Source organism: Juglans microcarpa x Juglans regia, chromosome 8S (genome assembly GCF_004785595.1).
Source record: "Juglans microcarpa x Juglans regia isolate MS1-56 chromosome 8S, Jm3101_v1.0, whole genome shotgun sequence".
NCBI classification, from domain to species: Eukaryota; Viridiplantae; Streptophyta; class Magnoliopsida; order Fagales; family Juglandaceae; genus Juglans; species Juglans microcarpa x Juglans regia.
Window position 1 is genome coordinate 12,457,913 of NC_054609.1, and position 27,244 is coordinate 12,485,156.

Here is a 27,244-nt window from a genome sequence, read left to right on the forward strand (position 1 = left end):
ATCATGAACTGTCATGAATCTCCAAATCTAGAAGCACAAACAAAAATAAAACTCAAATGAAGCACACCCAAAAACAAAAGTAGAATTGTGAACCTTGCAATCCACGTAAATGTAAATCGATACAACAACAGAGCACAATGAGAGAGATTTTGCAAGGTTCCTGCCCGAGCCAAAGAACACAACAATGATAAATACATGACAAGAAGGATAGGGAATGAGGGTCATCCCTTGTGCTGGCCTAGAGATGCAGCTATGCTGTGTCGGGGGCTGTGAACCCATCCCGTTAATCAAACGAATACATGATGGGCAACGCCTCTATTCGATCAAATTAAGGAAGCTGAACACGGTAAGGAAGCTTGCAAAGACGGACAACCATCGACTAGTCCCTTCAAAGAGACGCTCATCCCACAGTCCTAGCCATTGACTGGTCCCTTTGAAGGACTGCTAGATCATAGGCGAGTTGAAAGTATGAGGAACAGAGCCAATTTGAACACCCAATGTATAAACAGTAGGACCGAGGAATGGATGAGCGAGTTTAGTTGATCAAAGAGCCGAAATTTGGTGAAATCTTGCAGAAACCACATATGGGGAATTTGGCTTTGGTGAAATCTTGCAGAAATCATAGAGGGATTTCGTCTGGTGAGGATTTACAATACAGACACCATATTAGCTACACTTAGATAAAACCTAGAAGGCAATCTCGTCTATTTCAAGAGCAAAATTACTAAAAGAGTCATCAAATTAATCCTAGGCAACATATGAGAAGACAATCCCAATTTCCGTCCATTCAAAGTGCCAAGAATATGGCAAGACCCTATATTTATTATAGAGAATAGAATTGGAAAATAGATAAAGAGAATGTGCAAGTATAAAAGAGACAAATTCATGAGAGCTGTTAGGTACAATCCTCATAAAGAGGTCTCGTGTACTCCATCTTTTGTCTTTTAGTCCATATTAGCATTTGTCAAATGACCAAAATGCCATGCTTTGGATTTGCCTAGAAATCTTATACGGGAGAAGGCATTCGATTTTATTTTGCCGCCCACCCAGCCTGTGTGAACCTCTTGTGCTCTGTGTCGTTCAAAATCCGACGTTGTGGTCAGCTCCTCTACCACCGCCACCATCGATAACGTAGACCCAATCCAGCCCAGCTCACGCAAGGTTCCTTTCAACGGGAAAGGAAATGGGAAAAGAGAGAACAAGCACTAAACCCAAGTGATAAAACTCAGAAAAATGCATATCCATTTATAAAAGCTTCCATTGTATCGAAAAATAGGGTTGTTAATTAAAAGAAAGAAGAAGAAGTAAATAACTCTGATTACTTATAAAACATAGGTAATGACACAAATGCTGCAAAATACCCATCCAAGCTGTACTATTTTGTTTCAAAGGGAGAAAAAAAAAGCTAGGAAGAACATTTGTATTGCACCCAGTTGGACATGATTTTTAGCAAAAAAAATACCCAAGACTTGAACTTCAAACTCTCTTCTGTATTCAAAGAAATACCCATCCAAGTAACAATGTATCGTTTTTTCGCTTAACAAGATGCGCTCATTTATAGCATTCTTGAGTTATATCAAGGGAAGATTTGTTGTCAATGCAAGTAATAAATTTATTGAGATGGAGAAAACAATTTAAATGAGAGCTCTACAAAACTCCTCTACAATGGAGTAGCCGATAGCTCGAAGGAGATGCCAACGTCGTGATTGGCAACTCACACTGTGGTTGGTAGCTCTGCTAGGGTTCGTCGTTGCCCTCCTCCTCTGCCCAACTTATTTCTCCATCGCGTACAAATGCCCAATTCCTTCAAGCCAAATCTCTAGCACTCTGAAACGAATCGTTTTTGGACATTTAATAAAACGACTCGTTTTCGCCACGCAAAGGGTGCGCATGCGGACCTGTAGTTGGAGACAGTATTAAGAATTTCTCTAGATTGTGATATACCGGATTCCTATTAAAAAAAAAAAAAAAAAAATTTGATATACCAGCCTGGTTTATAAACCCTATTTGAGGGTTGAGCTGTTTTTCCTGGTCTATCTCCGTAAGCCGGCGAGATCTGCGTGAAAGGAAGAAAACGAACAGCCATGAGACCCATCTTGATGAAAGGCCATGAAAGGCCTTTGACATTTCTTAAATACAACCTTGACGGAGACATATTATTTTCTTGTGCCAAGGACCACACACCCACCGTCTGGTTTGCCGACAACGGCGAACGCCTCGGCACCTACCGCGGCCACAACGGCGCTGTTTGGTGCTGCGATGTCTCAAGCAAGCCACTCCCTCTCTCTTTCTTATTCACGCTTCTCGTATAATTTTGGTTTCTTTTAGCATTGAGTTCAGTTGTCTTTTTTTCTTTAAACTAAATATTTATGCATTTTTTTAAATATAGGAGATTCTATGAGACTGATTACGGGTAGTGCGGATCAGAGTGTTAAGCTATGGAATGTTCAGACGGGGGAGCAATTGTACTCATTTAATTTCGGTTCTCCGGCTAGGGCTGTGGACTTTGCCGTGGGCGATAAGCTTGCCGTGATTACCACCGATCCTTTCATGGATTCCCCTTCTGCTATTCACGTCAAACAGATCTCCAGAGACCCCAGTGACCGTAAGCTTAATTTTCTGTTTGATAAGTTCGATAAATATGCTATATAATTTCGTTTTTTTTCTGAAATATTATGAGTTGCAGATTCTTCACGAATTTATGGTTGGAAAGGATTTTGGTGAACGTATCCAACAGTAATTGTTGTCGGTCTGTCCAGCCAAAGTATATTTCTTTAACCAATAAAATCAGTGTGTACGTACAATTATATATGTCTTGTATAACAGTGTAGAATGGGTGAGATTTTTAGGCGTCATGTAGGTTGTGTAGAAATCTATGTGCTTGGTTCCTAGAGATTTCTTGGGACCTAGGATATTAGAGTGTAGTGTAGGTGAATCGCATTTGCTGAGTGTTAGGGCCCGTTTGGATACATAGAATATCTCAGTTCATCTGTGATATTGGGTTTTGCGAAATTAGAGATAAAAGGTTGAATAAAAATATTATAAAGTTAAAAAATTGTTTGAATATAATTTTTTAATATAACTTTTGTTTTGAAATTTGAAAAAGTACTATTGTTTTTTGTATTTTGTTTGAGAATTTGAAAAAATTGTAATGATTAGGTAATAATTAGATGAAAAATTGAAGATTTGAAATTGAAAAGTGTTTTGTGTTTGAGTGATGTCTGGGAAGGAAATATTTGAGAATACTTGTGTTACCAAACATACTTAGAGTAACCATTACTTTCATTTTCTTAGGGGTTGTGCTACTATGCCGCCTAGTTCTTACCGCTAGATGTGACCACTTGTTCTTTATTTTTTTAAAAAAAGCACACAAATTCACTAGTGGTAATTTTTTTTTTTTTTTGGGGATAAATAAACAGATTTTATTAATAAAAGAATGGGCAAAAGTGCCAATTACAAAACTCTTATGCCCTAGCTAAGTAAGCGCATTTGAAGCAAAGAAATCATGTAGGTCCATGCCATTAAAGTCCATGACAATGGCCCAAGTACAAAGAGTTCTAAAAAGTAAAACTTTTAGCTCCTCCATCGATCTCTCCTTGTCCTCGAACGTCTACTTGTTGCGCTCCTGCCACAAGCACCACATGATGCATATAGGGATCATCTTCGAAACCGCTTTGATCTACTGCATGCCCCGTATGGTCTTCCAACACGCCATCCCTGCCACTACGGTCTCCGACATAACCCACTCTAGATCCAGTCTACTAAACACCTCATTCCAAAGTTCCATTGCTGTCTCACAATGTAAAAAAAGATGATCCACCAACTCACCCCCTCTTCTACACATGCAACATCAATCTGCTATGATTACCCTCCTTTTCCTTAGGTTGTCAGTGGTGAGAATCTTACCTAACGAAGCTGTCCACACAAAAAATGAAGCTTTAGGGGGTGCCTTGTGTCTCCAAAGCCTTCCACAAGGAAACTGTATATCGGGCTCTTGTGTGAGAGCCTTATAAAAGGAGCAAACAGAAAATGCCTTTCCTTGCATGTGTCCACCGCATACTATCTTCATGCTGAATGTTCGTTCGTATGGAGTAAATTAGGCTATAAAAATCTACAAAACTGCTCATTTCCCAATCCTGTGCCACCCTACTAAAGTTAAGTAGTAACTTTTTTAAACACTAAAAAAAAAAAAAAAAAATGCACTAGCGGTCAAACCCAAGGGGCACATTAGCATTTTCCTTTTCTTAGACGTCATGGCACTTTTTTGTTACTGGGTTATGTGCATAAAACAGCCCCTGAGCTTTGCCTGCTTATCTTTTTGTTCCTTGGTTTTCAATTATATCAATTATCTCTTTCGGTTTGTGGTTGTTTTTTTTTTTTCAATAAGAACCTGATGTGGAACGTTAAATGTCTCAAAAAAAACAAAAAATATAAAACCTAATACTCATCTAAAAAAATAAAAAAGAAAAAAAAACCTGAAAGAATTGCTAATATCACCCTTGGCAGAATTCAGGCAACCACCACTAGCTGAATCCTAATGGCGCCTGGGTTGCACTACCCAGGTGATGCTTGGTTCTGCCAGGAGTAGCCGCATTTCCACCCTGGTTTTTTATTTTGTCATTTTTTTAGCTTTATTTTTTCTGTTTCTCAAGTTTTTGAAATTTATTTTTTGATTTTTTAATTGATTTAAGCCTCCTTTGGTTACACAAATGAGATGAGATAAAAGTTGAATAAAATATTGTTAGAATATAATTTTTTAATATTATTTTTGTTTTGGGATTTGAAAAAGTAGAATTGTTTATTGTATTTTGTGTGAGAGTTTGAGAAAGTTGTAATGATTAGATGGGATGAGATGAGATGAAATGGTTTGTGTAACCAAATGAGACCTTAGACTTTTATAATACATTTGCACTTTTTAAATTATTTTATATGTTTTAGTCACCTCGTACGCAATGTCATATTTTGTGATAATCTCATGGAAATTTGATGTGGGGTTCTTATTGAAAAAATGACAAACCTAAGCAGAGAATTGATAAGATTGAATGCTTAACCTGGGGGGTTGGGGTAATACATGCCAAACCGAGGTACTGTTGATGTACTTGACCCACATATTTTGGGATTTTTTACCCACAAAATCCTAGTCTTGTTGATGTTCATTTCTTGCCTTAATAACTTGCAGTGATATTTCCTGATTGCTTAATTTTTTACTTTGCATTCCATTATAATTTTTATTTGTATCCCTCTGTTTCTGGTTTTTAAGTTTTGGTATTTCAATTTTGACTGCTTTTCTCCTCAGGTGCCTTGCTTTGAATAAAGATGTTAGAATAAATGCTGTGTATCTGTATTGTAAGATTTTTGGGCGGCTTTAATATTAATATGTCAATTTAAAATCATCCGCCATATCATTTTGCAGAGGTGGGTGAATCTGTGCTCACCATCAAGGGCCCTCAGGGAAGAATTAATAGAGCTGTTTGGGGACCTCTGAATAAGACTATCATAAGTGCTGGAGAAGATGCCATGGTTCGTATATGGGATTCTGAGGTAAGTGGCTGTATTATCAATGGTTACATTGATATCTAAAAAAAAAAAAAAAAACACTTTACCAAGATTGTTAACTGATGCTTTGATTTTCACATTTTCTTGGCTGTATGGAGATTTCCTGGGTTGAGCTGGGAATTCTTCAAATTGGAACTTATTTTTCAATTGCTTTTCTTAGGCATTCCATCTTTCTCATCATTCTTCCCTGATGTTTTGTCAATTGACTGATTCACATTTATTTATTTTTATGTTTGCTTTTTATCTAACATGCAGACTGGAAAACTTCTTAAAGAGTCGGACAAGGAATCAGGCCACAAAAAGACGATAACATCACTGTCAAAATCTGCAGATGGTTCACATTTCCTCACTGGATCTCTTGATAAATCTGCTAAGGTACTGATAAATATTGTTTTTGGGTTATTGATGATGTTTTAGATTTTTTTTCCTTTTATGAATTTTTACTATCTATTGTTTTTCCTTGTTTCATTTGTTTCTTGCAATATTTTAGCTGTGGGACATCAGAACGTTGACTCTTATCAAGACATACGTGACAGAACGTCCAGTCAATGCTGTTGCAATGTCTCCACTCCTTAATCATGTATGTAATTTCATGATACTAATATCATCCATCTATGTATTATGATTTATTATTTTATCAAAAGTGACTTGATTGACTTATCGAAATCACTTGAAGTGACCTTTATCTATGTATGCTGAGCAGACTGGATGCAACTATGTATTGAAAGTTTAATGTTACTTTTTTTGTTTGTGGGAATAACTTTTCTCTATCATGCAATTGAGTTTCTAGTTAGCATCTTCCCCCCACATATCCTGTGAAATCTGATCAATATTTCTTGTTTCCTTTTTTGATATCCAAGACCTGGGTTCTGACATTATGAAGGTGCACATATTCAGAAATAATTTATGATAGTTGCCACTTCACCTAGGGATATTAGTTATACGTCAGCATATTTTTGTCTCCGACAAGTTTTGAATCAAAACTTGCCCTTTCTAGTACTTTCTTAATGCAGATTGTTATGTATGATAATTTTCATGGACAAATGGATGACATAAACAAAGGTCATATATTTGACCCAAGAGATTATCAACTGAATCACGGGAGAAACATTTGTTATCAATTTATCATATAGGAGCAAAATATTTGGGATGTACTCTTCCTGATTTTATTATTTTTTGGGATTTCAAAATTCATTTGCCTTAATAGAACTTGTTTACGGTAGTTTATAACTTTCCTATATTAGGCCAACTTTCTGAAATACATACCTAATAAAATAAAAGATAATGGGTAGTTTGGGCATGGGGCAATATTTATTGCTGTCATATGTTTGTGGGACCTAATGGCTATATCATTTAAACTAAGATGCTGCTTTCTTACTACACAAACTTTCTCAAATATTCCGATTGCTGCTTTTGCATCTTTTTCAGAGAACCTGTTATGGCTGTATATAACACTCCTTAACTATAGGGTTAGAGTTGATATTAACACAAACATTACATGGGTTAGGTCTAAGAGAATTTAATAAATACAGAAAATACTCGAGAAATTTTATTAGGAACACATCACAGTGTTAGTTATTGTAAACTCGTAGTCATTTCAGTTTTCATAAAACTCTTAAGATTATATAATGCATCATAATAAACTCTCTACAAGGGTAATCTAGGTATTGGTCGACATGAGCTTAACCTGGCTTGGGGACCAATCATCATACTTTATGTCACTTCAACTGTTAAAACATAAAAAAAGGGGATAACATGATAGAAGAGATTTCTCACTTTTAAATGACATGCATAACTTTAAACATTATTTCATACACGTCACATGCAATCCTTTGATAACCTTAAATGGCCAACACACAATTGCACCATGTGTGTTAGGGTTGGTGATCTTAAAGATCATAGTTCCAACCCAAGACCTCAGGTGGAATTTGGTAAAAAAGAAATGGACATCACTCAATAAACTAGGTGCATTCGGGTGAGCCATTCCTAGCATTGTCATCCGCCCCTCAACCTCTGGTACAGTAAATCCTTAGTAGTCAAATGGCCCAATCAGAAAACCTTAACATCAGTGTTGTTAGAAGCGTGCTTAAGCACCAAGGCCAAGGTGCTTTACAAAAGTGCACTTTTTGGGGCTTTTTGTGTGAGCATAAAGTGCGAAATAGCATGCTTTTAAAAAAATTATGATCATTTCAAAACCCAGAAAATGATGTGTACAAATATTTGTAAGTATTTAGACAATATTGAAGACCATTTGCATACCATATCTCCACATAATGTCATCTGTAATGTATATAATTTGATGAACTTGATATAATAGTCCAACTTGGCTCCCCGGATGGAATGACATTTGATTGCTTATGTTAGTATAGAAGTCAATGCCTACAATTCTTGAGCGTTTTTGGTCATGGCCCTTTTGGTATATTTTGATTCAAGCATGTACTTTAATTTGATTATGACTATCAAATATCTTTTTAATGAGTGGCAATCAATATCATATATATGTATATTACCAGGGCGAACTTGTGTGCACGAGCCCCATGCCACAAGTTCGATTCTCCTTGGGATCAAACTGCAATTTAAGTGGGAGGCCATGGTGGTGAGTTGCTGTGCTAGTCTCCCTGGGGGTTTAGGTTCCATGAGTGAGTCCTAAGGGCTCTGCCGTGGGGTGGTTCCCCCATCATAAAAAAAAAGTAAAGTACGAGAATTTTTTTTATCGGTAAACAAATTTTTATTAATCAAAAGAGTAGGCAATAGCCCTAGTATACAGGACAAAACAGGTTAAGAATCTTTCCAAGTGCAGTCATCCAAACAAAGCCAAGTGCAGCCAGTAAAGAACACTTGTAATAAGGGAGGAAAAAACTTCTCTCTCTTCTTCCAACAGAGGACCTCTTTGGTTAGAGGTTTTTGTTGGATATGATGTCTAATCTTCCTGTTGTGTTTCTTCTTCCTTAGATTGGATGTATTCTGTTGTTTGTTAGTTGTTTTTTAAGTGATGGATAGGAGCTTGTGTATAGAATCCAAGGTTTTTGTTTTTAGGAGAAAGGGAGGTAATATGTTCTGTATAACAGAAAAGGGAAGAAAACATACTTTGTCTTTATATCTATCTGGTGGAATTGTGGTTTCGTTTTCTAAGGAGATAGAGGTTTGTTGGAAGAATCTTGTCAAGATGGTTGATTATCGGATTAGAAGGGAGGGAGAGAAAGTTTTTATGTTGCAGGGGGGCCATAATCAGTCTGGTAGGTTTATGAAGATGCAGTAATATGGCACAGGTTTAAAGGAATTTTAGTTATCCCTGAAGGGAGAAGAGGATGTGGATGGTCTGGTTTTGTAGATACTTATGAGAAATGGTTGGGTCCTCTTCTGCTGCAACATATCATGCTGTAGAGGTACGTCCAAGGTTGGGCAGGTTGTAAATCAATCAAATAGCTATTTGAATGCTGATACTTCTTCACATGTTGGTGACGATAAGGCTAGTGGAGGTTCTTATGTGGCAGCATTGATGAAACCAGTGCAATTCTCAGATCTTTGTAGGTGCCAAGAATACGAAGGAGGTTATCTCACCGGAAGATGGTAGGAAGAGGGGGGGGGGGGGGGGGATAGAACTCAGGCGAAATTATGGAAATGGAAGGAGTTACAAGGTGTTGGAAAACATAGGAGAAGTGGAAGGGACACTTTGGCATTTACGTTTTGAATTAATGGGATGGAAGGATAAAATTTTATTTTTATTAAATAAGGTTGATGGAGAGCTGGGTTTTATTATGGGTTTGGGCCAAAAGATGGGAGCCAAATAAAACAAAGAGAGTCTGGAGGAGGACAAGCGTGGGTCAAGTGAGGAAGGTTGTGGTAGTGGGCTGGGTAGAGGCCCATTAAAGAGATCTGTTTGTTGGAGGCCCAAGGATAGCGGCATGATTCTTTCATGCCCGAGAGGAGTATCGATGTGTTGGCCCAACCCACCGTTGGCGATGCTGGTTTGTTTGTCACCACAAAGGGGGTGCGATGGAGGGAGGTGATCCTAACGTCTGCCGACCTGGAAGGGCTCGGAGGGAAGGGTGGTTCTGAGATTTATCGGCTCGATAGAGGAGAAGGATGCCAATTTAGTTTGTTCGACAGGGCCGTTGGTGGTTTTGTCTGCATAGAAAGGTGCAACGGGGGGAGTCGAGCAGGATGGGTGTTCCCCGATGATGATAAACTTGACGGCGACGTCATCCCGGGATTGTTCGAAGAGTGTGGAATTTGACAATTTGCATGATAGACTGAGATCAAAGCTGTGTGGTTTCTTCATTACAGAGTGGTTTGATGGTGGAGGAAACTTGTTTAGGAGGGCCCTCGAGGGTGGGAAGCCAGCCATCTGGAGACTGAGTTTGTGCTCTCACCCTCAGTCTTAGATTGGAATCAGAGAGGGTCGAGTAAGGAGAAGGGCAGGAATAAAGAAGTTCTGTCTGTTCAAAACTTTCAGGTAAGGGAGGAAGGAGTTAAGATGGTGGATGAGGTAGTTGTGAATGAGGGGGTGGAGAATCAGGCTATTGATGGAGTTGGTTTGTTGGAGAATGAAGATACTTTTTCGGAGAATAATTTTGTTTAGATGCAAAGGGGTCCTATTTGCTGTTCAGAGGATGAGGAGGGTGAATTTGGAGTTTCATGTGATCCAGCAGAGGAATTTTCTCCATCTCCTCTATGTTCTGTTTTCCCTGATATTGAGTGGAATTCAAAATCTTCAGTTGGGTGTTGAGAAAGGTGGATGAGATCAAGGAGTGTGTGGGTGTGTCTTGTGATGATTTTGAGGAACAATTTAGAGCTTTATTGATTGCAATTGAGGTTGGTCAGCCTTGGTTGGCCAGATCTGTCTTAAAGAAGGAGAGGGAATTGAAAAGGTTGTTGTGCTCGGTAAACTATGATGGGAAGGGAGGAAGCGTAGTTAGGAATAAGGGAAAGGAAACAGCTGTGATAGATTCCTGATGAAGCCAGAGATTATTTCTTGTAATGTAACGGGTCTTAATGACCTTCAAAAGCGTCTTCGGGTGAAAAATTGGTTTAGAAAATGGAGGGTGGATGTGATTTGCCTTCAAGAAACTAAACTGAAATTTGTGAATCAAGCTATTGTTCAGAGTTTGTGGAATTGTAGTAGTGTGGGTTGGGTAGAGTTGGTGTCTAATGGGGCTTCGGGTGGAATTATAATAATGTGGAATAGGAGGGCGGTGGAGTTGAGGGATCATTTTGTGGGGAAATTCTTGGCGGCACGTCATTTTAGAATATTGAGGATGGGTTTGAATGGGCGTTTGCTGGAGTGTATGGCCCTAATGTGGATAGTAGGAGTTTATTATGGGATGAAATGTCGGGTGTATGTGGTTGGTGGAATTTACCTTGGTGTTTTGTTAGGGATTTTATTTTCACTCGTTTCCCTAGTGAGAGATCGGGGGAATCATATTTTTCACATTGAATGTCTACTTTTTCAGATTTAATTTTTGATTTAAATCTGATTGATTTACCTTTGGTGGGAGGAGATTATACTTGGTCTAATGGTAGGTCATTTTCGAGGCTGGATAGGTTTCTGGTTTCGCCTTCTCGGGAGGCTCATTTTTCTGGTTTGAGTTAGAAATTATTGCTGAGATTGTGTTCTGATCATTATCCTACCATGTTGGATTGTGGTGGCATTGAGGGTGGGAGTAGGTATTTTAAATTTGAAATCATGTGGCTGAAGGATGGGGGATTCGTGGACAGGGTGAGAAGTTGGTGGAATTCCTATAACTTCTGGCACTCCTAGTTTTGTCTTGGCTGGAAAATTGAAATCTCTTAAGAAAGATGTAAAGAGATGGAATAAAGAGGAGTTTGGGAATTTGGATAGCAAGAGGAAGCTTCTTTTGAATGAGTTGAGAGTTTTGGATGAGAAGGAGGCGCAAGGGGTGATATCGAGGGAGGACAGAATTAGAAAAATAGGGGTGGTTTCCGAACTGGAAAAAATTGCGTTAATGGAGGAAATTTCGTGGAGGCAAAAATCTAGGGTGCTGTGGTTGAAGGAAGGAGATAGGTGGTCTAAATTCTTTCATCAAATGGTGAACTCTCATAGAAGAAATAATGTGATTGAGGTTCTTTGAGATGGGGACAGGCTTATCATGGATCAAGAAGACATTAAGTCTCATATAGTGAATTTTTATGACAGCTGTTTCAAGAAGATTTTTCTTGGAGACCAAAACTGGACAGACTTGGTTTCGACTCTATAGATCAGGTCGAAGCTGATTGGTTGGAGAGAGAGTTTGAAGAAGAAGAAGTACTTAATGTGGTTAAAGGTATGGATAGGGATAAGGCTACGGGTCCGGATGGGTTCTCTTTGGAATTTTTTCAAGCATGCTCGGACATAGTTAGAGAAGATATTCTGAAGGTGTTTGCTGAGTTTCATTCGTATATGAGGTTTGAGAAGAGTTTTAATGTGACTTTCATTGCACTTATTCTGAAAATGGTAGGGGCTGTGGAGATGAGAGATTTTCGGGCTATTAGTTTGGTGAATGGAGTGTATAAGATCATTTCTAAGGTGCTGGCCAACCGTTTGAGCAGGCTGATGGAGAGGATAATTTTAAAATCACAAAATGCCTTTGTGAGGGGAAGACAGATTTTAGAGACTGTTTTAATTGCACATGAATGCTTGGAGAGTAGAATTAAAATGGAGAAAGCTGGTATTTTAATCAAATTGGACATGGAAAAGACTTATGACCATGTGTGCTGGGATTTCCTTGATTATTTGCTGAGGAGATATGGTTTTGGTGATAAATGGTGTTCGTGGATGAAGCATTGTGTGTCGACTTCGAAATTTTCTATTTTGCTGGATGGAGAACCGGTTGGTTGCTTTAGTAGCTCAGGTGGTTTGAGGTAAGGTGATCCCATCTCCCCCTTTCTTTTTGTTATGATTATGGATGCCTTGAGTAGAATGATTGAGAAGGCCGTGGATGGTAATTTTCTGTCCAGCTTTGTAGTGGGTAATGAGGTACGGAGTGGTTTAAAGGTCTCACACTTATTATTTGCTGATAATACTTTGATTTTTAGTGAGCCCAATTCTGACAATCTACGTGTTTTAAGAGCACTCTTACTGTGTTTTGAAGCTGTTTCGGGGTTAAGAGCTAATTTATCAAAATCTGAAGTTGTTCCTGTGGGTTCTGTTCAGAATATTTCAGACTTGGCAAATATTCTGGGGTGCAGAATTTCTTCACTCCCTATGAGGTACCTTGGGCTTCCTTTGGGGGCTTCTTTTAAATCTGTTAATATTTGGGATGGGGTGATTGAGAAAGGAGGTTAGCTGGTTGGAAAATGATCTACTTGTCTAAGGGGGGGAGATTAACTCTAATAAAAAGTACTTTGTCTAACCTTCCCACTTATTTCTTATCTTTTTTTCCGTTGCCAGCAAGGGTTGAAAGAAGAAGTGAGAGTTTATTTCGGAATTTTTTATGGGGTGGTAAAGGAGTTGAAAAAAAGTTCCATTTGGTTAGTTGGAAGAAGGTTTGTCAACCGATTGATTGTGATGGGTTGGGGATAAAAAAAATTAAGAGTAGCATTACTTGGGAAATGGCTTTGGAGATACCACTTGGAAAGTAATGCCTTTTGGAAAAATGTTATTGATGTAAATATGGTAGTTTGTGGGGAGGTTGGTGTTCTAAAGATACTAGTGGTGCGTACGGGGTGAGTTTGTGGAAGTTCATTAGAAAATGATGGGGTTTTTTTTCAAATCATATTAGATTGAAGGTGGGAGATGGGAAGAGGATACTTTTCTGGCATGACTTGTGGTGTGGGGATTCTTCACTTAAGCTGGACTTTTCCTCTCTTTTCAGAATTGCAAGGGATCAAAATGCAGCTGTAGGAAAGTCTTTCTGTTGCATTGACAATAATATTCAGTGGAATGTTATCTTTATCAGGGATGTTAATGACTGGGAAGTGGATGATGTTAAGGCTTTTCTGGAAAGAATTTACAGTTCAAAGTTGATGCTAGGTAGGAAGGACAACATGCTGTGGATTCTTGCAGGAAATTCTAAGTTCTCAGTCTCTTCTTTTTACATAATATTAACCAGTCACAAGAGTTGTGAATTTCCTTGGAAAAACATATGGAAAGTAAAAGTTCCTTCCAAGGTTGCTTTTTTCTGTTGGGTGGTATCCTTGGGCAAAGTGTTGACAACTGAAAATCTTTTTTTTTTTTTTTTTAATATGTCGGGGAACCTCTACAAGGCAAGGCCCTTCAGACCCACCTCTGTAGAGAAAACCAAGGTCCCGTGCACCGCACCCTCGGAAGTTTCCCTGCACGGAACTGGTTAAATCGCTGGTTTTTCACTAGGGGGTGTAGCCCCAAAGGATTGTTTGCACCCATGAGGTGTTGAATACCTTGAAGGGAGTGATACCCCAAGACCAAAGCCTTCACCACTTGCTGAAAATCCTAGAAGGAGAGGTATGTACATTGCTGATTGGTGTGTCGTGTGCAAGAAGGATGTGGAATCTGTTAATCACCGCTTTCTTCATTGTGAAGTGGCCAGGTTCTTGTGGAATGAGGTTTTGGATCAGATTGGTTTACTTTGGATAATGCCCAAGAAAGTGGTGGATTTATTGGTAGGGTGGAAGGGTTTGAAGGGTTGCAAGAATGCGGTTCGTGTTTTGAAGATGATTCCTTCTTGTCTCATGTGGTGATTAATAGATCTGCAATCGAGGCTTCTTTCATTCTTGCTAAGCCCTAAACTTGTGGATAAACTTCCTTGAGTGCCCTATCACCCCGCCATACATCATGCCAAAATTTGACCTTCAATCCGTTATCCATAGTAAAGCAAGTATTTGCTGCATATGTGTCGCAACCTCTTCTTATATGCTTTCAAAGCCCCAGACCATAAGGCCAACCCACCTCAGTAGAACACCATCCTCTCCCATGGTCCCCCAGCACAAGAGAATTACATAAAATGTTATGTTTAAGTAAAGCTTGTCCACCACGTGGCTGCGGACATCATGGGGCAATCAATTATTGTCTAAATATGTTTTTAAACCTAAGTATATGATATTGAAAGGCAATCAACCATGGTGGCCTTCCTGGGTTTTTTTTTTTTTTTTTAACTTTTTAAAAATATGTTTTTATTATAAAAAGTTTATTTATTATTGTTTTAAAAACTTAAAGTTGACACGTGGCAATCAATTATTTCCATCTTTCTTTATTTATACTTATAAAAAAAAAGTTGACATGTGGTACTTGGGCTTTGCCTATTTCTATTAATAAAATTTCTATGATTACCTATAAAAAAAAAAAAAAAAAAAAAAAAGAAAAAGAAAAAAAGGAAAAAAGTTGACATGTGGCAATCAATCTGTGAAGCTGCCACGTGTTTTTGATTAACACTGATGGACAAAAAAATCAACAAAGTTTCCTCCTTTTAATTAACTCATAAGTCATACATGTGGTTAATTGTTGAAATTTTTTATAGGATCTTAAACCTAAGTGCCCCATATCTTAAACTGTCATTCGAGCACTAATACTAGAATATCTTACAAACTTATCTTTGTTGTACCTTGTGAGACAAACTTCTCATTGTTGTTCCAAGTGAGTCCCAAGAAGATTCTAGCTTCATTTCCTCTCCAGCTTTTTTCTTGGCTGGATCACAGAGATTTTATCCTTCAACACTATGTGCTCATAGGCTTAGATGTGCATTATCAGTTGCTACGCCCACATGGGAGTGTATCATTTGCAATTCTGTGCTTTGAGACTGACTGGTAGAAATTCAAGGTAGACTCTCCTTGCGGATTTGATTGGGCTTGATATGACCGTTTGATGTCACTTTGACATTGATTGAGAACCAATCTATATGACTACAATTTTTTACAATGTATATGAGTATCTTAGGCTGATAGAGAGCCCATGATTGTACCTGTCATTATTTAGTTCTAGGGAGGTTTGAAAATAAAATGTTGAACTTTGACCATAGGTTTAAACTTTAAATCATGTCATTTGGGTAATGGAACTGGTTTTATGGCACTTTTAAGATAGCTCTAAAGATTAAACTCGAGAGAGATTTTGAATTGTGAGGCCGATAAAATTTTACCTTTAACTATCAGATGGAAATGAGTTTATGGTACTCTGAGGTGAAGTCTTTGTCACTTGATTGTATAGGGGTTATGAGTCATTAACCTAGTGTAGGTTGTTGTCATGGTTCAAGGCAACTGCGCACACGCATATAAAGAGTTTACTTTTGTGCAATGTTGGGAGGGGTGAGGAAAGGGAACTTTACTATCAGTGTCAAAATGTTTTCTAGCTTTGAAGCATCAATTACTTCAGCAATATGGAAGACAAATTTAATTCTATGGGCAAAAGATATATCAATTATAAGTTATACAATTTAGGCATTCATTGTGCTTGATTCATTTATGTTTCTTGGGATGAATGACACTTCTACTCATTGCAACTTGAATCCTTAAGTGAAATAGCAGTTCAGTTTACCCCTCCATCCAAAATAGTCATTAATTCTGATGGAAGTTATATAAATTGACAAAAATGCCCCTTATGGGAAAACATCTCTGACAGGTTATATGCCAACATTTTCACATGCTTTTCCGACCCTATTAACGATCCTTCTTGTCAAAATAGGCAACCTAACATTGAAATTTCATTTAAAGTCTTAAACAACTCTGACAGGGTATATGCAGCATTTTTACGTGCTTTTCCATCCCAATTAGCAACCCTTGTCGAAATAGGCAACCTAATGTTGAAATTTCAATTTAAAGTCTTGAGTTTTATCATTTGATCAACTCAAACGTTTTTTGTACTTTCTAGGTGGTTCTTGGAGGTGGTCAAGATGCATCACATGTCACAACGACTGATCATCGTGCTGGGAAATTTGAGGCCAAATTCTTTGACAAGGTAAATCATTCTTCAGTAAAACATAGGCCTGTGGCTATTTTAGTTTGGTCAGTATGTGATGTCCGCTCATTTTGATTTGCTTAGATTCTTCAAGAAGAAATTGGAGGTGTGAAAGGACATTTTGGACCAATAAATGCATTGGCTTTCAACCCAGATGGGAAAAGGTATACTTTCTTTGTTTTCTTCAGCAATTTGTCCTTGTCATGCTCTTGACCCCGAAAAGGATATTCATCCTAAACCATTCACCATATAAACGCTAGTAAAGTTTTTCAATTTACTTGCTTTTTAAACATTAGTTAGAGATTTATAACTGTTTGAACTATCATATCACTTGTATGTACCTATCAAAAAAATTATATAACTTGTATGTGACTAATTTCATTAACTTGGTTTTAATTGCTAAAGACGCATGGAGTAGATTGAAAGTGGCCGAGTTTGAAGGGTGACATTATTGCATTTAGAAGACTTATTTTTTTTTTCTTTTTTTGGAAAGGGAACCTGCATTTGGAAGATTTGGACCTGATAGAAACATTATTTAATGAAATAGGACCAAAATTTCTTTTTTGTTTACTGTAAATATTTGTTTAGATGCAGGGATATTTGTGTACAAACTTATGATAATGTTTGATGAATTGGGTTATTTAGAAAAATATTTTTTTTGATAAATAAAAATTTATTAATATCAATAGGCGTAGCCAAGTACACTGGATGTATACAAGAGAAAACACCCAACTAGGGAGCCAGAGTTATTTAGACAAATATTAGCCTGTATAAGGTCTTAACGGGGTAACATAGGCTGGTGGAGGCTAATTGAAGTCGTTAGTGGTTTTGTTGGTGGTTTTACTGGCAACATCAATGGAAGAGATAGTACTAGTGGATGGTAGTTTTGGCTACCTAGTGAAGGAATTGGAGTTAAATAATATTCTCAGCTTCATTTATATGAGAAATGGCATGCATCCACCTATTGATTCTTTCATGCACTTCAGTTTCTTAATGGCTTTCCCCCTCTTTCCCCATTTTGCTGCTTTATTTTGTAATTGTTCATTGAAATCAGCTGTATGCAATTGCTCACTTTTAAATCAAGGCGTATTCTGTTTGTCCTGATAGTAGTTTCTTTTTTTAGTCTACACTTACAGCTCTTTGTAATCTGTTTAGATCAACATTTCCCTTTATGTGCCGGAATCATGTAGTAGTTCAAAATTACATGATGTCTGGACTTGCAATTTGAATTTTTTCGTTCTTGCCTAATTGATATATTTTTTTTTTGGTCCCAATAGTTTCTCAAGCGGTGGTGAAGATGGTTATGTACGATTGCATCACTTTGACTCGGATTACTTCAACATCAAGATCTAGATTTTGAGCTTATTAAGTTTATTAGAATGGAGCTTCGGAGCTTATTGAAAACGAACAACTATTTTTGTTCCTCGTTAGTTGTTCTGGTCAATTATTTTTGTAGGGAGTATTTTAAGGTACTAGATTGGGCTATGTGAGTGTTTAAAATAGGTTCAAGAAAATATCTAAACCTCTTCAGATCTATAAAAAGCATAGCCGATCGATGTCAATATATCATGAATGCCACTTGTAACTACTGCCTTCTTGTCTGTCCATTTAATTGTGAGTAATTTTACATACAACCGTAAAGTGCGTAAATGCTACGTTATCGCTTTGAAAAAGAGGGGTCCATTATTAAAAAATTAATTTTTTCATGTGGGTCTCATGTTTTATTAACTTTTTTCAAAGCGATTTATGTGGCGGTTGCACAATTTATGATTGTAAATATTTTTTCTCTTTAATTATTGTGTCAGAATTAGTAGGTGAAGACGATAGAAGCTCATAGCATGGGATAAAATTTGTGCCTTTTTGTCTCTAATTACGTAATAAAAGGTGGTAAAGAAGAGTAAGTACTATTATATATGGAGTAAATATATTTATAATTCATTTTCTCATCATCTTATGATGTGACATTACATGATATGCTCACAAATGAAATATAATAAATAGTTTCAAATTATCTAATGTCACATCATGTCATGATGAGATGATGATGATAATTGAAATAACGAGGAACATTACTTTTTCTTCGAATTGGTGTATGAATCTGGATGGTATTGCTAACAGAAGTATCTCTTCCATCAAGAACAAGTTTATGTTGCCGCGATGAATCCAGCATCCCCCACTAGCCAGGAAAAGTGCAGCTCGAGCCACGTCTTCTGTGCTTGCACTTCTCCCACGCAATAAACTCCCCGTCTCACCCACAATCCCTTTAACTTCCTCAGCCAAGGACCTTTCTAAACCTACTGGCAAGCGTCTCTGAAGGAACCTCACGTGGGGAAATGCAGTTCACTCGCATTCCATGCGCACCCAACTCACATGCAGGACTTCTCATCAATCCAATATTGATTTGCCTCATTTCAGGCTAGGCCTCCCATGATGGTCGCCGAGCTCGATGTGCATATATAATGAATGCTCTCTCCATTTTGGCCTTTGATCATTCCTTGTGCATTGTGTTTCATTCCTTATAAAAACTCCATGAGAGCGGACTCTTTACTTGGTCCATGTCAAGACTGGTGATGTTTCCCAGGGGGCTTGCAATCCCCGTACTGTTGAGCATGATATCTATTCGGCCTTTCCAGGTCGGTGCCAGCTGTTGGATTGTTGATTTCACGTCGGCTTCTTTAATTTCGCTACGTTGCAGTGCATGTATCGGCCTTCTATTAAATTAGAAGCATTTTGCCGAGTTCGTCGAGCTCCCACGTAGTCCCACCCAAATTTTATCCGAGATTGGATACTTTTGGAGATCAGATTACGTACACTTTCCAAACTTGGAAGTCAAGATCCCTCGTGATCAAGGTTCTCTTTTGGAGATCACAATACGCTTTACATGCGAGCTCTCAAGTGATCAGAGGGTACTCTTTGGCTACCGTGTGGACGAGCAATTACCTCCCAAAGTGTTTTTAATATTTCTTCTTTAAATTTAAAATGAGAAATGATTTTTATAATTATAGAATGTGCAAATGCTTTGCACCTCTTTTAAAAAAAGTAAGTAAATACGAGACTCACATTAAAAAATTAATTTTTTAATAATAGATTTCACTCTTTTTCTAAAGGAGTGCGCATCACTTACGCAACTCATTTAAAATAGGTGGGACTCCCACCAGACACGTGCCTTCCTACTAGTACCATGTCCCATGACCCAAAATCCAACTAAAGACAACTCTAATCCCGGCATATTCATTAATCAAGGATGACATGAAATCTGTGTCCAAACATATTCACTTCTGAATTAAGATGGAGTCGGGTGTACTGGCGAATACTTTCAAGTGAAGAAATAGATACTGTTCCATTTTCGAATTTGGGAAATCAATGTTTGGCGAATATGTACACGTACGTGTCACCCCATCTTGCAGAATATATCCAAGTGTCCGTACACTATCAACCCCTATTTGGCTGATTTAAGCACAAACCTCCACCTTTCAGCCATGCAAAGACCCTCATCCACCTTGCATGTTCCTCATATTCATCTACTTTTTCCCCATCCTTTCCCATTTTCATTTGGTAAACAAGCTCGATCGCTCGCTAACGTTTAGAACAGCATATATAATCGTCAGCAGGAAATAGCAGAAATTATTGCAGCAAAAAGTTGGATTGCTCGCGAGTTGATATCTGTAACTGAAGAAAGAAAGATTTCAAAAACTGCAAAAGATTAAGAAACGGATAAGAATAATTCCTTGTTGCCATGCCTCGAAGGTATGCGTTCAGGAGGGCAGAAGAGGCCACTCACCCTGATTCCATCAGAGCAACTTTGGCAGAATTCATTTCCACTTTCATCTTTGTCTTTGCTGGCGAAGGCTCTTTACTTGCACTTGGTACGTATCATGTCCATCTCCACGTGCATGCTCTGTCTGCGACCAAGAGCATCATCATCATCTAAACTCCAAATTTCTTTTTCATTGTAAATTCCTAAGCTTAGAATATGGTCTCTGTAGTATGTGACGACGCATGTGCTTTGATCTGTTTTGGCAGGCAAGATCTACAAGGAACCAGCTGGTACAACAGCGTCCGAGCTAGTAGCCATCGCACTTGCGCATGCACTCTCCTTCTTTGCAGCCGTGTCAGCCAGCATGAACATATCCGGCGGCCATCTGAATCCTGCGGTCACCTTCGGCACCCTCCTTGGCGGAAGAATCTCAGTTCTCCTTGCTGTCTACTACTGGGTTGCGCAGCTCTTGGGTTCAGTTGTGGCAGCCCTCTTGCTCAGGCTTGCCACCAATAACACGGTACGTAAATAATTTCCTTCAAATTTCTATTTACAAAAATGTACTTTCTTAACCTACTTTTATCACTATTGATCTGATGTGTGTGTTCATGTCAGAGACCAGTGGGGTTGTACGTAACATCAGGTGTTGGGGAGTTGCATGGGCTGCTATTGGAGATCGTGATGACATTCAGCCTGGTTTACACAGTTTATGCGACTGCCATTGATCCCAAACGCGGTAGCTTGGGGACGATTGCGCCTCTCGCAATTGGGTTTATCCTTGGGGCGAACATCCTGGTTGGTGCGCCTTTTGATGGAGCATCCATGAACCCTGCAAGAGCATTTGGACCAGCTTTGGTTGGATGGAGATGGAGGAATCAATGGATATATTGGGTTGGTCCACTTTTAGGAGGTGGGTTGGCTGGACTTGTGTATGAGTACATGGTTATACCCACAGAAGTCCCTCATCACACCCACCAGCCCTTGGCTCCTGAGGATTACTAGATAAATTTTCTTGTATTGTGTAATAATTAGGAATTGCATGATGTTTGGTCCTTTTGCTTTTGTTTGTCAATCTCACACTCTCAGACCTATGTGCTTTTCCTTAATTTTCAGATGTTTTGTTTCCTTCTAATATGTCTTTTTTTGTTTTTTTAATTAATTAATGTCTGCAAGTGTTGTACTTAAAAGTCAGTTGTTAATAAGAATGCCAATCTTGATCCCAGACACTTCCATTTGTTTCAGATTGTGCATCACTGTATGTTGCTCCTTTTGTTAAAACAACCTATATATTAATGTCACATATAACATTATGAGTTTAACTCAAAATTAACGATTATACTTTTATGTGTTATACTTATTACAAAAATGCCATCTAACACTTCTAATACATTAAGGACATCAATAGAAATGTCACTCAATATGCACGACTGCTTGATTATCACAAAATAAGTAGAGGAATAGAATAAATAGAGTAGGAGTTGGGAATTCAATGTTGTAACCATGTCAAAACTTACTAGTAGTTGAGCTATTCTGTATTAGAACAAGTTATTATCATGTATTCAGCTTCTGTATTAGAACGAGTTATGGCTCTGTATTCAGCCTCTTAGAACGAGCTACTATTTATCATGTTTATCATGTGATCAGTATAAGCGTCGATATGAAAACAACCAGATGTTGATATGTTAAACGTGCATAACCCTAAAACATTTAGCCAAAGATCTTGAAAGACTAACAAAAAAGATTTTATAGACCTCATTATCTATATCATTTGTATGAGTAAATTGGTAAACCAGGGTAAACTTTTTGCACAATCATATCTCTATTCCAATGTGTCTTTTTTTACAAGAAAGTTGTAACGTCCCGTCCCTGAGGGTCCGGAGAGTTAACTCATGTCACTTAAAAATAATTTATCTTCCACATAGTACATACTCTAATTTTTCTCTATCGCACAAAATACTCATATATTTACATCACTTACTCCAGAATAACTATTCTAAGACAATACAAAGTCTTAATATAAACATCAATCTTCCAACAAATCACAACATCAGAACCCAACAAGATTACTGAATGAAAACTTTCAATACCCATATAAATCTTCTATGCTTAAACCATCATTCTAACTCTTCTCACCCATGCTCCATATCCTTGATCCTCAACTGAAACATTCAAATCATCTGAAAAAGATGGTGGAGATAAGGGATGAGTTATCAACAACTCAGTAAGCAGAGAACATATACTAGTATGTAAACATGAGCCTTTTCAGAAAGTTCAATATGTAGAAAAAAAATATTTTATTTTTATATGCAGATCTCATAAAAACATGTTATCAGAAAATCAGAGCGACTTTTCAATCTTTTCATACTCAAAATTAACAATTCATATTTAAGAATCCATTTTATATTCAAAAACACTTTGGCATAACATCACTGAACATTTTCATCTTATCATATCATATCATATACCATGTTTAACCCCCGTGGTAGGGTTGTGCTATCCCCGGTGGCCAAACCAGGTAGTATCATGTGGTGAACTTCCCTTTTTTCAATCTCGGAGCCCCGAGTGTGCACACATGAAAGAACACGTAAAAAGACCACTTTGTTTCCAAAGTGGGTGCACTCATATCATATCATGGTGGTACCAACCATATCACGTGAACAGTATCATCATATCAGAACCATATTCAGAACAGATAAGTATGCCAAAGTTTTATCATATCCATATCGTATCAAAACACGTGCGAAACATATTCATATCATTTCTATTTGATCAAAAACAGATCCAAATCATTTCATATCACATGCATAAAAATTTCAATGATATCATATTCGCTCTTTTGCATATTTCAGAAACATGTCAAATATTGCTCGTCTACACATTTCATGTCAAAAACATTTCTTTTCTCTTTCATACGTATCTCACGAGGGAATGCAAAACATATACTAAGGTTGTTTTTCACTTTTTCTTTTTAAAACAACATGCACATTTTTACAAACCAACCTCAGTTCATTTCTTTTTATGCAAATCTAGCATAGGAACCCCGCTTATCTGGACGACTTAATTTTTCCAAAAATTTCCTCAAAAATGTCGAGTCGACTATAAATCGTCACCTATAAAAATAATCACGTAATTTCTGTAAGTTTCCAATAGATCACATATTTCGATATTTAAGCCTAAACTTCTTAAATAACCTATTTTAAATGTCTCAAAACTTAAAACTTTCATAATCCCAAAATATATCATTACTTCCTAAAATCACCAATATCCACCACAACCGACGTCATACACAAAACACCAATATTTAAACCCGAACAGCCAACAAATCTCATAGTCTAAACCAATCATACTAACAACTCCATCACCCAATCCAATCAACCCCGTTACTCCTCGGACTCAGTCCGGCAAAACCAATCAGCAATTAAATACAGTGTAATGTGCTAGTGCAAAAATACATTAAATTCACGAGAATTCTTTGGAAAATACTTACAGTGCTATATAATAATTTTTGGAAGATCACGGAGGCGCAAGAAGTGGAAAAACAACTGCAGAACAGTGCAAAATACACTATGGCCGTGGGTCACAGATACTCACTTTTCAACGGGTGCAAACGATGACCTAAGATTGATAGGGTAGGGCCTAGGGATGTCGGTGAAGCTAGTGGTGGTGATGGTTGGCCGTGGGTGGTGGTGCAAAGGGTGGCTTAAGGCCAAAAATATTCGAAACGGAAATCGAGTTGGATGTGCTTCACCGGTGACAGATCGGAGGTGGGGTTGGGTCCAATGGGTTGCTTGGAGGTCGAGGATGAAGTGGTCAAGAAATAGTGGTCAATGGTGGTGCGACGGCGGCGCAACGGCACAAGAGGTGCCGCGGCTTCAATGGGCTCGTGGTGGCTAACGGCGGCGCGGCTGGGGCTGGAAATGGAGGGGTGGCTTAGTCGGCGGCTGGGGAAGACGGTGGGCCGGGCGGTGTCGGTCACCGTCGGCTCACGGCGGCGCTGGGAGGGGAAGAAGAATCGGACGGAGGGAGAGAGAAGGAGCTGGGTCGAGCGGGGAGGGGGAGGGGGGCTTGGGCTTCGCGCGCGGGAGAGAGGAAACCGAAGGAGAAATAAGGAGGAAAAAGAAAAGAAAGAAAAGAAAAGGAGGAAAAGAAAAATAGAGGGAAAAGAAATGAGGTTCAATCCTCATAACTTGGGTAACAAAAATGATCCAACGGAAACGATTTCAAAACCATAAGTTAAATAAAATAATTTAAACGTAATGGTAAAGTCAAATTGAAATAATTAAATCTCACAGTAATTAATCTAAAGAAAGCACTTCAAAAAAATAATTTTCGTAAACTAAAAATCATAAAAATTGCCTAATTAAAAATCCAATAATTTTAAAATAAGAGAATAAATTCTGAATCAATAAAAATAATTCCTTCATTAAAATACACTAAAATACGAGGTGTTACATCCTCCCCCCTTAAAAAAATTTCGTCCTCGAAATTTGTATGGTCAAACTTCACTTTAACGCAGGATACAAGATATAACTCAAAACACACTCGAAAAGACCATACAATCAACAACTCCCAACAAGTATGAGTAATGTTCTCTCAGGTCTATTCCTATAGGCGATTCCATCCTATTCGTATTAGTCCTCCAATGGCACATCACGTTCAGTATTCCTAGGGTGTCTATGATATCCAAAATCTCATTTGTTTCCACAAGAGCCTTAATACAACACCCAAAGAATCCCAATGATTAATATCTCTATTTGATAATCTATACTAACCTCAATCGATTCCTACGATATAATTTCCAAACCTTCATTGTATTCTACCCTTGGGAAACTAACGGCCACTTCCAAAGTGAATCATCAATAATATAATTGGTACAACTGAGTGATTAAACTCCAACTACAAGTATCGTCTCAAGAATTCAAGTCATTACTAATTCCTCAAAATAAGCACAAAATTTGAACTCCTAATTACAACCAAAATATTATGCTCCTGCTGTGCCCTCTAATAATTCACCACATGCATAAAATTTATGTCCTCATAAAAACAACACCATCGAGCACAAGATGACTCCATAATTACTAACCAGAAAACTCTTACCACATTTTGGTAGAGAAATGCTTGATCTCCAAAACCATGAACTATTACACACTTTCCTCAAACTCACCAAGAATTCATTCCTGAATCTGTACCAACTATTATCCTTAAATCTGATATGGATCAAATCCCAAAACCTGCCACTAAAACCTCGAACTAATAACAATTATTTTCCCCAATTCAAACCAAATTTTCAATCCTCATAGAAATACACGAACTAAATCAATACCTTCAATACCCAAAGAAATATTCTCCTTGAAAATTCTTATATCAATAACTCAACTCTGATCAGCCCTATTTAATGATCACAGACTAATCAATATCCAAAAAAATAAGCTAGGACACTAAGCCTACAGAATTAAAAACTTAAACTTATTACAAATTAGTCCTTCAAATCTGTAATTCTAAAACCTTAAACTATATTAGAATCATTTTCCGAAATCGGTAAGATCGATGAACTTATATCCAATAATAAGACAATCGACTCCCGAAACTTTCAAGATCTAAAATATTAAAAGATAACAAACCATTTCTTAAAGTCTGCAAACCTTAATCCTTTAGTGAAATTCTCGTAAATTTATCCTTAAAGTTTGTTGAACTTACAACCTCCTATTCTAAAGCCTTGTGTCATATCTCCACAAAATCTAAAACCACAATTATCCTACGCCCCAAAGAGATCACCCAGACATGCCGTTCCTTTCATGCCTCAAGATTTCAAAAGCAAACCAAGTCGATAAAAGTTCAAGCCTACTACACTAAATATTGATACCTAATAATGACATTTTCAGTCGTATCATCTTCCTGCCATAACTTAACCTTTAACCCATTTTTCAACTTTGAACAAAATAAAATAAAACAAAATAATATAAAATAAATAACATAATTTCAATTCAAATAAAATAAAATCAAATAAAATGAAATAAATTCAATTTAAATAAAAGTAATAATTTCAAATTAAACCCTTAAACTTTTCTGGTACTGTACCTACTGGACATATGGTCTTACCCATTCTTAGCCATATATTTAACCAACTCATATAATCCTTCCTACCATCAAATATTGTAAACCCAACATCGGTCTAAACTCCCGTACATCTTTAGAATCTAAACCACAAGAATCTAAAACTTAAATCTTATAAAGATTATCTCTTATAGTCCACAAAGTAAGCTTATTGGATCTAAACTCACTAAACCTCAAAATCTCATCACTCAATCATAAAGTTTGCAAAATTTAAAAAAACCTTAAATATCTACATATCAATTCTTATTCTTTACAAATCTACACCTCAAATCTGAAGTTTCTTCCTAAACCACGGATATCCAAACTTAAATGTTTTTAGTCTGCAGAACCTCAAACCTGAAATATTCCCATAATCATGTCTCAGTTCTCAAATTTCTATATATATATCAAATATGAAATTACTTCCTAAACCGAATCAATATCCAAAACCTTATATGTTATAGTATGTAGAACCTCAAAGTTATCATACAATTGAACTTATGTGCACCTTCAAAACTATAAACATTACATCTTATAAAAGATCCTTACCTATAGTCAACAAAGTATGCCTACCTGATCTAAAACTCCAAGTGTAAAGAAAGTCATTTATTAAAATCTAAAGCCTTAGTTCTCTTCAAAATCTTCTTTTTAAAATCCACACCATCTAAGACCTCAAACATCCTAGAATATATTCCAAGATGTTGCCGGATTCTAAAACTTTAAAAAAACAAATGAAATCATCTCTTATAATCTTCAAATTTCCATACCTCCAATCTGAGTTAACTTCCTAGCCCATAGATATTCAAAACTCAGATTTCGTACGCCATCCAATATGAGTATGCAAAAGCTCAAACCGAATATCCTTAAAATCATGTCCTAGTGCTTTCAAAATTTTAAAAACTTAAATATCATCAAACATCTTATTATAGTATGCAAACCTCAAACCTGGCTTTCGCTCAAACTTATGTAAACAT

The 27,244-nt window shown here is 37.4% G+C and overlaps 2 protein-coding genes, 1 long non-coding RNA gene and 1 pseudogene across 3 annotated transcripts; 3 read left to right on the forward strand and 1 right to left on the reverse strand.

Annotated features, from left to right (window-relative positions):
• The first annotated feature begins 1,972 nt into the window (after positions 1 to 1,972).
• LOC121244419 (eukaryotic translation initiation factor 3 subunit I-like) lies at positions 1,973 to 18,008 on the forward strand. Its single transcript, XM_041142484.1, has 8 exons — positions 1,973 to 2,268; positions 2,390 to 2,605; positions 5,414 to 5,541; positions 5,812 to 5,931; positions 6,047 to 6,136; positions 16,334 to 16,420; positions 16,505 to 16,584; positions 17,698 to 18,008. Exons 1-8 carry the CDS (start codon positions 2,085 to 2,087, stop codon positions 17,771 to 17,773), a joined length of 981 nt encoding a protein of 326 aa, XP_040998418.1. The 5' UTR covers positions 1,973 to 2,084; the 3' UTR covers positions 17,774 to 18,008.
• LOC121244420 lies at positions 14,214 to 14,955 on the forward strand. The gene is made up of 2 exons (XR_005936419.1): positions 14,214 to 14,746; positions 14,855 to 14,955. It is a non-coding gene; the product is annotated as an uncharacterized LOC121244420 (long non-coding RNA).
• A 440-nt stretch (positions 18,009 to 18,448) lies between the features above and the next one.
• LOC121244231 lies at positions 18,449 to 19,966 on the reverse strand (annotated as a pseudogene).
• LOC121244421 (probable aquaporin TIP3-2) lies at positions 19,869 to 21,399 on the forward strand. The gene is made up of 3 exons (XM_041142485.1): positions 19,869 to 20,286; positions 20,444 to 20,697; positions 20,793 to 21,399. The coding sequence occupies exons 1-3, from the start codon at positions 20,157 to 20,159 to the stop codon at positions 21,177 to 21,179; spliced, it is 771 nt and encodes a 256-aa protein (XP_040998419.1). The 5' UTR covers positions 19,869 to 20,156; the 3' UTR covers positions 21,180 to 21,399.
• The last annotated feature ends 5,845 nt before the right edge of the window (positions 21,400 to 27,244 follow it).

Bases quoted from the DNA above. Each gene is read 5' to 3' on its own strand.
- LOC121244419 (XM_041142484.1), top strand. From the start codon at position 2,085: ATGAGACCCATCTTGATGAAAGGCCATGAAAGGCCTTTGACATTTCTT. The intron at 16,421-16,504 runs GTAAATCATTCT...TGATTTGCTTAG, and splicing joins AGGCCAAATTCTTTGACAAG to ATTCTTCAAGAAGAAATTGG. The intron at 16,585-17,697 runs GTATACTTTCTT...TGGTCCCAATAG, and splicing joins TTCAACCCAGATGGGAAAAG to TTTCTCAAGCGGTGGTGAAG.
- LOC121244421 (XM_041142485.1), top strand. From the start codon at position 20,157: ATGCCTCGAAGGTATGCGTTCAGGAGGGCAGAAGAGGCCACTCACCCT. The intron at 20,287-20,443 runs GTACGTATCATG...CTGTTTTGGCAG, and splicing joins AGGCTCTTTACTTGCACTTG to GCAAGATCTACAAGGAACCA. The intron at 20,698-20,792 runs GTACGTAAATAA...TGTTCATGTCAG, and splicing joins GGCTTGCCACCAATAACACG to AGACCAGTGGGGTTGTACGT.